Genomic DNA, 12,717 nt, shown 5'->3' with positions numbered 1-12,717 from the left:
AGAAAATTTGTAGCTTTTGCAAAAAGTGCAATATTTTCTATAGAAAATTTGTAGCTTTTGCAAAAAGTGCAATATTTTCTATAGAAAATTTGTAGCTTTTGCAAAAAGTGCAATATTTTCTATAGAAAATTTGTAGCTTTTGCAAAAAGTGCAACATTTTCTATAGAAAATTTGTAGCTTTTGCAAAAAGTGCAACATTTTCTATAGAAAATTTGTAGCTTTTGCAAAAAGTGCAACATTTTCTATAGAAAATTTGTAGCTTTTGCAAAAAGTGCAACATTTTCTATAGAAAATTTGTAGCTTTTGCAAAAAGTGCAACATTTTCTATAGAAAATTTGTAGCTTTTGCAAAAAGTGCAACATTTTCTATAGAAAATTTGTAGCTTTTGCAAAAAGTGCAACATTTTCTATAGAAAATTTGCAACTTTAAAATAAAGTACAACATTTTCTATAGAAAATTTGTAGTTTTTGCAAAAAGTGCAACATTTTCTATAGAAAATTTTCAGCTTTTGCAAAAAGTGCAACATTTTCTATAGAAAATTGCAGCTTTGGCAAAAAGTGAAACATTTTCTATATAAAATTTGTAGCTTTTGCAAAAACTGCAACATCTTCCATAGAAAATTTGTAGCTTTTGCAAAAAGTGCAACATTTTCTATATAGAAAATTTGTAGCTTTTGCAACATTTTCTATAGAAAATTTGTAGCTTTTGCAAAGAGTGCAACATTTTCTATAGTTTTTTACAACTACGTTGCAATTTCTATGCAATTTTCATTAAAATTGTTACAAAAATTTTAAAATTGTCTAAATTTAAAAGATGTACTCTATTTTTTGTAGAAATTATGGCACTTTTTGCAATTTTTATTCACAAAATGTTGCACTTTTTACAAAATTTGTTAATTTTTTATAACTATATTGCACTTTTTAAGGAAAATATAGCATTTTCTTTAAAATGAATACAAAAATTTTAAAATTTTCTTTAGAAATGTTTAGTTTTATGTAAAATTTCTACAAAAAGTTGAATGAATGTGTTAATAAGACTTAGTTCCTTTTAAGAACTGCTAATATTTTCTCAGATTTTATCTAAAATTTTATTTTATATTCTTTTAAAATTCTTTAGATTTTTTTTTTAAATAATTTAAATGCTTAGGATAATTGAAATGGTTGTTGTTTGGTTTTTGTTCAGCTAAATGTAGGAGGGAGGAAATAAATGTTAATTCGATTCGTTATATAATAATCTAAATATGCATTATTCTGGCTAATATAAATATAAATTATTCATACATATTACATACATATTTTGTGGTTTTATTATGTTTAAACGTTGTTCATAGATTTCTTCCTTTTAAAAGCCAGCAAATACTTGTAAAACACAAGTATTTAACAGGCCATAAATATGATTTATTTTCTTTTTTTTTCTGTTATAACTTTAAGCTTAAAAATTATTATAATTTTCCATCAAATGGTGTCTTTACAAAATAAGTGACTAGATTTCCTTTGCCTTTAACATAAGTCAAACCACGACATTCACACTCATAGCCAGCGGCCATTAAAATTTGTGCTGTATTCTCAGTAGTCTGGAAAATTAGTAAAAAAAAGAAATACATTTTCAAAAGGAAATTAACATAAACTTTGTTGTTAACAAGAACACCATACCTGTAATCTACCCATAACACCACAAGAATCCATGCGTGAGGCTACATTTACTGTATTACTCCAAATATCATATTGAGGCTTTTGTGCACCAATAACACCAGCTATGACAGGGCCATGATTAAGACCAATACGTAAACGAAATCTTTGAAATGATTCACGATTAATTGAATCTAAAATTGACATCAATGCAATGGCAAATTCTACTAAAATTACAACATTATGTTCTTCGGTTCTCTTTTCATCCTGGAGGTGTGTTTTTTTTTTGTACAATTGTAACATTAAATTACCATCATCATCAACATTATCAGCGTCATATAGTTATAGTTGTCGTTGTAGTAGTAGTAGTTGACAATCAGGGCCATCATTTTAAAAAGGGAAAAAAGTCATTATTTTCATTGTCATGAAGTAAAACATCATAAAAAGCCATCATTGACATTATGACCAGACAGGAAGTGTGATGGTTTTGTTATAAAGAAAGGAAGAGAACATGACAATAAAAAAAGAGAAATATAGAGTTTAAATTATTGATTATTTTTATAACTTTATTAATTTAAAATTTATGTTGAAAACTATTAGTAAAAGAACAAATTTCTATCTAAACATTTTCTAACTAAAATCGCTTTCAACTGATAGTTCTATAAGATTTTCTTAGACCATTTGCAAATAATTTAACATTTATATAAAAAATTGCATATTTTGCAAAAACTGCAACATTTTCTATAGATAATTTCCAAATTTTGCGAAAAGTGCAACATTTTCTAAAGAAAATTTGGATATTTTGCAAAAAGGGCAATATATTCTATAGAAAATTAGCAAATTTTGCAAAGAGGGCAATATTTTCTATAGAAAATTTCCAAAATTTTGCAAAAAGGGCAACATTTTCTATAGAAAATTTGTAGCTTTTGCAAAAAGGGCAACACAAATTATCAAAATTTAGAAATTTTGTAAAATGAGCCACATTTTCTATAGAAAAATTGTTGATTTTGCAAGAAATGCAACATCTTCTATAGAAAATTTGGATATTTTTCAAAAAGGGAAATATATTCTATAAAAAATTAGCAAATTTTGCAAACAAATTTTCTATAGAAAATTTGCAGCTTTTGCCAAAAGGGCAACATTTTCTATAGAAAATTTGCAGATTTTGCCAAAAGGGCAACATTTTCTATAGAAAATTTGCAGCTTTTGCCAAAAGGGCAACATTTTCTATAGAAAATTTGCAGCTTTTGCCAAAAGGGCAACATTTTCTATAGAAAATTTGCAGCTTTTGCCAAAAGGGCAACATTTTCTATAGAAAATTTGCAGCTTTGGCCAAAAGGGCAACATTTTCTATAGAAAATTTGCAGCTTTTGCCAAAAGGGCAACATTTTCTATAGAAAATTTGCAGCTTTGGCCAAAAGGGCAACAGTTTCTATAGAAAATTTGCAGCTTTGGCCAAAAGGGCAACATTTTCTATAGAAAATTTGCAGCTTTTGCCAAAAGGGCAACATTTTCTATAGAAAATTAGCAGCTTTTGCCAAAAGGGCAACATTTTCTATAGAAAATTTGCAGATTTTGCCAAAAGGGCAACATTTTCTATAGAAAATTTGCAGCTTTTGCCAAAAGGGCAACAACTTCTATAGAAAATTTGCAGCTTTTGCCAAAAGAGCAACATTTTCTATAGAAAATTTGCAGCTTTTGCCAAAAGGGCAACATTTTCTATAGAAAATTTGCAGCTTTGGCCAAAAGGGCAACATTTTCTATAGAAAATTTGCAGCTTTTGCCAAAAGAGCAACATTTTCTATAGAAAATTTGCAGCTTTGGCCAAAAGGCAACATTTTCTATAGAAAATTTGCAGCTTTTGCCAAAAAGGCAACATTTTGTATAGAAAATTTGCTACATTTTCCAAAAAGGGTAACATTTTCTATAGAAAATTTGCAGCTTTTGCCAAAAGGGCAACATTTTCTATAGAAAATTTGCAGCTTTTGCCAAAAGGGCAACATTTTCTATAGAAAATTTGCAGCTTTTGCCAAAAGGGCAACATTTTCTATAGAAAATTTGCAGCTTTTGCCAAAAGGGCAACATTTTCTATAGAAAATTTGCAGCTTTTGCCAAAAGGGCAACATATTATATAGAAAATTTGCAGCTTTTGCCAAAAGGGCAACATTTTCTATAGAAAATTTGCAGCTTTTGCCAAAAGAGCAACATTTTCTATAGAAAATTAGCAGCTTTTGCCAAAAGGGCAACATTTTCTATAGAAAATTTGCAGCTTTTGCCAAAAGGGCAACATTTTCTATAGAAAATTTGCAGATTTTGCCAAAAGGGCAACATTTTCTATAGAAAATTTGCAGCTTTTGCCAAAAGGGCAACAACTTCTATAGAAAATTTGCAGCTTTTGCCAAAAGAGCAACATTTTCTATAGAAAATTTGCAGCTTTTGCCAAAAGGGCAACATTTTCTATAGAAAATTTGCAGCTTTGGCCAAAAGGGCAACATTTTCTATAGAAAATTTGCAGCTTTGGCCAAAAGGGCAACATTTTCTATAGAAAATGTGCAGCTTTTGCCAAAAGGGCAACATTTTCTATAGAAATTGCAGCTTTGCCAAAGGGCAACATCTATAGAAAATTTGCAGCTTTTGCCAAAAGGGCAACATTTTCTATAGAAAATTTGCAGCTTTTGCCAAAAGGGCAACATTTTCTATAGAAAATTTGCAGCTTTTGCCAAAAGGGCAACATTTTCTATAGAAAATTTGCAGCTTTTGCCAAAAGGGCAACATTTTCTATAGAAAATTTGCAGCTTTTGCCAAAAGGGCAACATTTTCTATAGAAAATTTGCAGCTTTTGCCAAAAGGGCAACATTTTCTATAGAAAATTTGCAGCTTTTGCCAAAAGGGCAACATTTTCTATAGAAAATTTGCAGCTTTTGCCAAAAGGGCAACATTTTCTATAGAAAATTTGCAGCTTTTGCCAAAAGGGCAACATTTTCTATAGAAAATTTGCAGCTTTTGCCAAAAGGGCAACATTTTCTATAGAAAATTTGCAGCTTTTTCTATTGAAAATTGCAAAATATTACAGAAACTTTTGTTCTAAACTTGTGTTTAGTTGAAGGTGTTACTTACCGCAAAATTACGCATAAGCTGCTTGTTTATTGTGTTAGAAAAATTTCAAGAGAGAAAAAAGATTAAATTGAAAAGATTAAGAATAAAAAAAGAAACATGACACTTGACAGTTAACACATGACTAAACTACAAAGACAAGGACTACACTAAACGCCACTACCTTTATATATAGATACAAGACTAAAGAACAAATTCGTATTAATGAAACAAGTAGAAAACAAACTTACCGTAGCTCCCTCTTCTTTGCCGGGTCTTAATCCTGAAGCACACATATATGTGCTAGCTATAGTTTTGATTTTTTCGATGCCACTGAATTTGGGTTTTAAAAGTAACTGAAAAGAGATAGAGGTATTAATTTATTAAACGATCGAATAGCTAGATATAACGTCATAGAAATTCTCTTACCTTATCAAAATCGCATATAATTTCATTGAGTAATCTTAAACATTCTAAACCTTGTTTATTCACATCCGTCTCATCATAAAATTCTTTATAATTGGGTATAGAGGCAAACATTACAGCTACACAGGAATAACTTTCATGATACAATTCCGTAGAGCGTTCTTGGTGTAGGAAATGTGTGGCCACGTGAGCAGGTAAAATGTTTTCTAAGAGAATCTGTGAATAAAAAAAGATAATTTTTTGTACATTATAATAATTTATGTTTACACTCAAGAATTGAATTTTGTTGGGCAACAAAAGTGATCACAGATTTTAATGCTTTTTGCCCAGGGGCCTCTAGTTTAGCCAAAAAATGGATTTTTATGTTTTCACTCAAAAATCGAGTTTTTGATTGGAAACAAAAGTGATCACAGATTTTAATGCTTTTTGCCCAGGGGCCTTTAGTTTAGCCAGAAATTAGACTTTTATGTTTTCACTCAAAAATCGAGTTTTTGGTGGGAAACAAAAGTGATCACAGATTTTAATGCTTTTTGCCCTGGGGGCTCTAGTTTAGCCAGAAAATGGACTTTTATGTTTTCACTCAAAAATTTAATTTTGGTAGAAAATGGAAGTGATCACAGATTTTAATGCTTTTTGCCCAGGGGCCTTTAGTTTAGCCAGAAATTAGACTTTTATGTTTTCACTCAAAAATCGAGTTTTATTAGGAAATGGAAGTGATCACAGGTTTTAATCCGTTTTGCCCTGAGGCCTCTAGTTTAGCCAGAAAATGGACTTTTATGTTTTCACTCAAAAATCGAGTTTTATTAGGAAATAAAAGTGATCACAGATTTTAATGCTTTTTGTCCTGGGGCCTCTAGTTTAGCCAGAAAATTGACTTTTATGTTTTCACTCAAAAATCGAGGTTTTGGTGGGAAACAAATGTGATCACACATTTTAAAGCTTTTTGCCCTGGGGCCTCTAGTTTAGACAGAAAATGGACTTTTATGTTTTCACTCAAAAATCGAGTTTTTGGTGGGAAACAAAAGTGATCACAGATTTTAAAGCTTTTTGCCCTGGGGCCTCTAGTTTAGCCAGAAAATGGACCTTTATGTTTTCACTCAAAAATCGAGTTTTATTAGGAAATAGAAGTGATTACAGATTTTAATGATTTTTGCCCTGGGGCCTCTAGTTTAGCCAGAAAATGGACTTTTATGTTTTCACTCAAAAATCGAGTTTTTGGTGGGAAACAAAAGTGATCACAGATTTTAATGCTTTTTGCCCTGGGGCCTCTAGTTTAGCCAGAAAATGGACTTTAATGTTTTCACTCAAAAATCGAGTTTTATTAGGAAATGGAAGTGATCACAGATTTTAATCCTTTTTGCCCAGGGGCCTCTAGTTTAGCCAGAAAATGGATTTTTATGTTTTCACTCAAAAATCGAGTTTTTGGTGGGAAACAAAAGTGATCACAGATTTTAATGCTTTTTGCCCTGGGTCCTTTAGTTTAGCCAGAAAATGGACTTTTATGTTTTCACTCAAAAATCGAGTTTTATTAGGAAATGGAAGTGATCACAGGTTTTAGTCCGTTTTGCCCTGAGGCCTCTTGTTTAGCCAGAAAATGGACTTTTATGTTTTCACTAAAAAATCGGGTTTTTGGTAGGTAATGGAAGTGATCACAGATTTTAATGCTTTTTGCCCTGGGGCCTCTAGTTTAGCCACTTTTATGTTTTCACTCAAAAATCGAGTTTTATTTGGAAATGGAAGTGATCACAGGTTTTAATCCGTTTTGCCCTGGGGCCTCTAGTTTAGCCAGAAAATGGAGTTTTTGGTGGGAAACAAAAGTGATCACAGATTTTAATGCTTTTTGTCCTGCGGCCTCTAGTTTAGCCAGAAAATGGACTTTTATGTTTTCACTCAAAAATCGAGTTTTATTAGGAAATGGAAGTGATCACAGATTTTAATCCTTTTTGCCCAGTTTAGTTTAGCCAGAAAATGGACTTTTATGTTTTCACTCAAAAATCGAGTTTTTGGTGGGAAACAAAAGTGATCACAGATTTAAAATGCTTTTTGTCCTGCGGCCTCTAGTTTAGCCAGAAAATGGACTTTTATGTTTTCACTCAAAAATCGAGTTTTATTAGGAAATGGAAGTGATCACAGATTTTAATCCTTTTTGCCCAGGGGCCTCTAGTTTAGCCAGAAAATGGACTTTTATGTTTTCACTCAAAAATCGAGTTTTTGGTGGGAAACAAAAGTGATCACAGATTTTAATGCTTTTTGTCCTGCGGCCTCTAGTTTAGCCAGAAAATGGACTTTTATGTTTTCACTCAAAAATCGAGTTTTATTAGGAAATGGAAGTGATCACAGATTTTAATCCTTTTTGCCCAGGGGCCTCTAGTTTAGCCAGAAAATGGACTTTTATGTTTTCACTCAAAAATCGAGTTTTTGGTGGGAAACAAAAGTGATCACAGATTTTAATGCTTTTTGTCCTGCGGCCTCTAGTTTAGCCAGAAAATGGACTTTTATGTTTTCACTCAAAAATCGAGTTTTATTAGGAAATGGAAGTGATCACAGATTTTAATCCTTTTTGCCCAGTTTAGTTTAGCCAGAAAATGGACTTTTATGTTTTCACTCAAAAATCGAGTTTTTGGTGGGAAACAAAAGTGATCACAGATTTTAATGCTTTTTGTCCTGCGGCCTATAGTTTAGCCAGAAAATGGACTTTTATGTTTTCACTCAAAACTCGAGTTTTTGGTGGGAAAAAAAGTGATCACAGATTTTAATTCTTTTTGCCCAGGGGCCTCTAGTTTAGCCAGAAAATGGACTTTTATGTTTTCACTCAAAAATCGAGTTTTATTAGGAAATGGAAGTGATCACAGATTTTAATCCTTTTTGCCCAGGGGCCTCTAGTTTAGCCAGAAAATGGACTTTTATGTTTTCACTCAAAAATCGAGTTTTTGGTGGGAAACAAAAGTGATCACAGATTTTAATGCTTTTTGTCCTGCGGCCTCTAGTTTAGCCAGAAAATGGACTTTTATGTTTTCACTCAAAAATCGAGTTTTATTAGGAAATGGAAGTGATCACAGATTTTAATCCTTTTTGCCCAGGGGCCTCTAGTTTAGCCAGAAAATGGACTTTTATGTTTTCACTCAAAAATCGAGTTTTTGGTGGGAAACAAAAGTGATCACAGATTTAAAATGCTTTTTGTCCTGCGGCCTCTAGTTTAGCCAGAAAATGGACATTTATGTTTTCACTCAAAAATCGAGTTTTATTAGGAAATGGAAGTGATCACAGGTTTTAATCCGTTTTGCCCTGGGGCCTCTAGTTTAGCCAGAAAATGGACTTTTATATTTTCACTCAAAAATCAAGTTTTTGGTGGGAAACAAAAGTGATCACAGATTTTAATCCTTTTTGCCCTGGGGCCTCTAGTTTAGCCAGAAAATGGACTTTTATGTTTTCACTCAAAAATCGACTTTTTGGTGGGAAACAAATGTGATCACAGATTTTAATTCTTTTTGCCCAGGGGCCTCTAGTTTAGCCAGAAAATGGACTTTTATGTTTTCACTCAAAAATCGAGTTTTATTAGGAAATGGAAGTGATCACAGATTTTAATCCTTTTTGCCCTGGGGCCTCTAGTTTTATGTTTTCACTCAAAAATCGAGTTTTATTAGGAAATGGAAGTGATCACAGGTTTTAATCCGTTTTGCCCTGGGGCCTCTAGTTTAGCCAGAAAATGGACTTTTATGTTTTCACTCAAAAATCGAGTTTTATTAGGAAATGGAAGTGATCACAGATTTTAATCCTTTTTGCCCAGGGGCCTCTAGTTTAGCTAGAAAATGGACTTTTATGTTTTCACTCAAAAATCGACTTTTTGGTGGGAAACAAAAGTGATCACAGATTTTAATCCTTTTTGCCCAGGGGCCTCTAGTTTAGCCAGAAAATGGACTTTTATGTTTTCACTCAAAAATCGACTTTTTGGTGGGAAACAAAAGTGATCACAGATTTTAATCCTTTTTGCCCTGGGGCCTATAGTTTAGCCAGAAAATGGACTTTTATGTTTTCACTCAAAAATCGAGTTTTATTAGGAAATGGAAGTGATCACAGGTTTTAATCCGTTTTGCCCTGGGGCCTCTAGTTTAGCCAGAAAATGGACTTTTATATTTTCACTCAAAAATCAAGTTTTTGGTGGGAAACAAAAGTGATCACAGATTTTAATCCTTTTTGCCCTGGGGCCTCTAGTTTAGCCAGAAAATGGACTTTTATGTTTTCACTCAAAAATCGACTTTTTGGTGGGAAACAAATGTGATCACAGATTTTAATTCTTTTTGCCAGAAAATGGACTTTTATGTTTTCACTCAAAAATCGAGTTTTATTAGGAAATGGAAGTGATCACAGATTTTAATCCTTTTTGCCCAGGGGCCTCTAGTTTAGCCAGAAAATGGACTTTTATGTTTTCACTCAAAAATCGAGTTTTTGGTGGGAAACAAAAGTGATCACAGATTTAAAATGCTTTTTGTCCTGCGGCCTCTAGTTTAGCCAGAAAATGGACATTTATGTTTTCACTCAAAAATCGAGTTTTATTAGGAAATGGAAGTGATCACAGGTTTTAATCCGTTTTGCCCTGGGGCCTCTAGTTTAGCCAGAAAATGGACTTTTATATTTTCACTCAAAAATCAAGTTTTTGGTGGGAAACAAAAGTGATCACAGATTTTAATCCTTTTTGCCCTGGGGCCTCTAGTTTAGCCAGAAAATGGACTTTTATGTTTTCACTCAAAAATCGACTTTTTGGTGGGAAACAAATGTGATCACAGATTTTAATTCTTTTTGCCCAGGGGCCTCTAGTTTAGCCAGAAAATGGACTTTTATGTTTTCACTCAAAAATCGAGTTTTATTAGGAAATGGAAGTGATCACAGATTTTAATCCTTTTTGCCCTGGGGCCTCTAGTTTTATGTTTTCACTCAAAAATCGAGTTTTATTAGGAAATGGAAGTGATCACAGGTTTTAATCCGTTTTGCCCTGGGGCCTCTAGTTTAGCCAGAAAATGGACTTTTATGTTTTCACTCAAAAATCGAGTTTTATTAGGAAATGGAAGTGATCACAGATTTTAATCCTTTTTGCCCAGGGGCCTCTAGTTTAGCCAGAAAATGGACTTTTATGTTTTCACTCAAAAATCGACTTTTTGGTGGGAAACAAAAGTGATCACAGATTTTAATCCTTTTTGCCCAGGGGCCTCTAGTTTAGCCAGAAAATGGACTTTTATGTTTTCACTCAAAAATCGACTTTTTGGTGGGAAACAAAAGTGATCACAGATTTTAATCCTTTTTGCCCTGGGGCCTCTAGTTTAGCCAGAAAATGGACTTTTGTTTTCACTCAAAAATCGAGTTTTTGGTGGGAAACAAAAGTGATCACAGATTTTAATGCTTTTTGTCCTGCGGCCTCTAGTTTAGCCAGAAAATGGACTTTTATGTCTTCACTCAAAAATCGACTTTTTGGTGGGAAACAAATGTGATCACAGATTTTAATGCTTTTTGCCCTGGGGCCTCTAGTTTTATGTTTTCACTCAAAAATCGAGTTTTATTAGGAAATGGAAGTGATCACAGGTTTTAATCCGTTTTGCCCTGGGGCCTCTAGTTTAGCCAGAAAATGGACTTTTATGTTTTCACTCAAAAATCGAGTTTTTGGTGGGAAACAAAAGTGATCACAAATTTTAATGCTTTTTGTCCTGCGGCCTCTAGTTTAGCCAGAAAATGGACTTTTATGTTTTCACTCAAAAATCGACTTTTTGGTGGGAAACAAAAGTGATCACAGATTTTAATGCTTTTTGCCCTGGGGCCTCTAGTTTAGCCAGAAAATGGACTTTTATGTTTTCACTCAAAAATCGAGTTTTATTAGGAAATGGAAGTGATCACAGGTTTTAATCCGTTTTGCCCTGGGGCCTCTAGTTTAGCCAGAAAATGGACTTTTATGTTTTCACTCAAAAATCAAGTTTTTGGTGGGAAACAAAAGTGATCACAGATTTTAATGCTTTTTGCCCAGGGGCCTCTAGTTTAGCCAGAAAATGGACTTTTATGTTTTCACTCAAAAATCGAGTTTTATTAGGAAATGGAAGTGATCACAGATTTTAATCCTTTTTGCCCAGGGGCCTCTAGTTTAGCCAGAAAATGGACTTTTATGTTTTCACTTAAAAATCGAGTTTTATTAGGAAATGGAAGTGATCACAGGTTTTAATCCGTTTTGCTATGGGGCCTCTAGTTTAGCCAGAAAATGGACTTTTATGTTTTCACTCAAAAATCGGGTTTTCGTGGGAAACAAAAGTGATCACATATTTGAATCCTTTTTGCCCAGGGGCCTCTAGTTTAGCCAGAAATTGGACTTTTATGTTTTCACTCAAAAATCGAGTTTTTGGTGGGGAACAAAAGTGATCACAGATTTTAATGCTTTTTGCCCAGGGGCCTCTAGTTTAGCCAGAAAATGGACTTTTATGTTTTCACTCAAAAATCGAGTTTTATTAGGAAATTAAAGTGATCACAGATTTTAATGCTTTTTGCCCTGGGGCCTCAAAAGTGATCACAGATTTTAATGCTTTTTGCCCTGGGGCCTCTAGTTTAGCCAGGAAATGGACTTTTATGTTTTCACTCAAAAATCGAGTTTTATTAGGAAATTAAAGTGATCACAGATTTTAATGCTTTTTGCCCTGGGGCCTCAAAAGTGATAACAGATTTTAATGCTTTTTGCCCTGGGGCCTCTAGTTTAGCCAGAAAATGGACTTTTTTGTTTTCACTCAAAAGTCGAGTTTTTGGTGGGAAACAAAAGTGATCACAGATTTTAATGCTTTAGTTTAGCCAGAAAATTGACTTTTACGTTTTCACTCAAAAATCGAGTTTTTGGTGGGAAACAAAAGTGGTCACAGATTTTAATGCTTTTTGCCCTGGGGCCTCTAGTTTAGCCAGAAAATGGACTTTTACGTTTTCACTCAAAAATCGAGTTTTATTAGGAAATTAAAGTGATCACAGATTTTAATCCTTTTTGCCCAGGGGCCTCTAGTTTAGCCATAAAATGGACTTTTATGTTTTCACTCAAAAATCGAGTTTTTGGTTGGAAACCAAAATGATCACAGATTTTAATGCTTTTTGTCCTGGGGCCTCTAGTTTAGCCAGAAAATGGACTTTTATGTTTTCACTTAAAAATCGAGTTTTGTTAGGAAATGAAAGTGATCACAGATTTTAATTATTTTTGCCCTGGGGCCTCTAGTTTAGCCAGAAAATGGACTTTTATGTTTTCACTCAAAAATCGAGTTTTTGGTGGGAAACAAAAGTGATCACAGATTTTAATGCTTTTTGTCCTGCGGCCTCTAGTTTAGCCAGAAAATGGACTTTTATGTTTTCACTCAAAACTCGAGTTTTATTAGGAAATGAAAGTGATCACAGATTTTAATTATTTTTGCCATAGTTTAGCCAGAAAATGGACTTTTATGTTTTCACTCAAAAATCAAGTTTTTGGTGGGAAACAAAAGTGATCACAGATTTTAATGCTTTTTGCCCAGGGGCCTCTAGTTTAGCCAGAAAATGGACTTTTATGTTTTCACTCAAAAATCGA

General features: G+C 33.2%; 1 protein-coding gene across 5 annotated transcripts in view; it reads right to left on the bottom strand.

Annotated features, from left to right (window-relative positions):
• Positions 1 to 1,417: 1,417 nt before the first annotated feature.
• The window catches only part of LOC119600226 (adenylate cyclase type 2), a 127,881-nt gene continuing 116,581 nt past the window's right edge, over positions 1,418 to 12,717 (bottom strand). For 4 of the 5 annotated variants that reach the window (XM_037950321.1, XM_037950322.1, XM_037950323.1 and 1 more), the window contains exons 19-23: positions 5,151 to 5,363; positions 4,973 to 5,077; positions 4,746 to 4,763; positions 1,653 to 1,895; positions 1,418 to 1,573 (exon numbers count right to left, since the gene is read on the bottom strand). In XM_037950321.1, coding sequence (XP_037806249.1) covers positions 1,442 to 1,573; positions 1,653 to 1,895; positions 4,746 to 4,763; positions 4,973 to 5,077; positions 5,151 to 5,363 — 711 coding nt within the window. In that variant the 3' untranslated portion in view covers positions 1,418 to 1,441. The remainder of the gene's footprint in view (positions 1,574 to 1,652; positions 1,896 to 4,745; positions 4,764 to 4,972; positions 5,078 to 5,150; positions 5,364 to 12,717) is intronic. The other variant, XM_037950325.1, reaches the window with a different exon arrangement.

This window comes from Lucilia sericata, unplaced genomic scaffold (assembly GCF_015586225.1).
Source record: "Lucilia sericata isolate MDLA Ls3-8-SP2 unplaced genomic scaffold, ASM1558622v1 Contig000108F_arrow, whole genome shotgun sequence".
Classification (NCBI taxonomy): Eukaryota; Metazoa; Arthropoda; class Insecta; order Diptera; family Calliphoridae; genus Lucilia; species Lucilia sericata.
The sequence above is the reverse complement of the archived record's forward strand: the minus strand, read 5'-3'. Positions and strand labels throughout refer to the sequence as shown.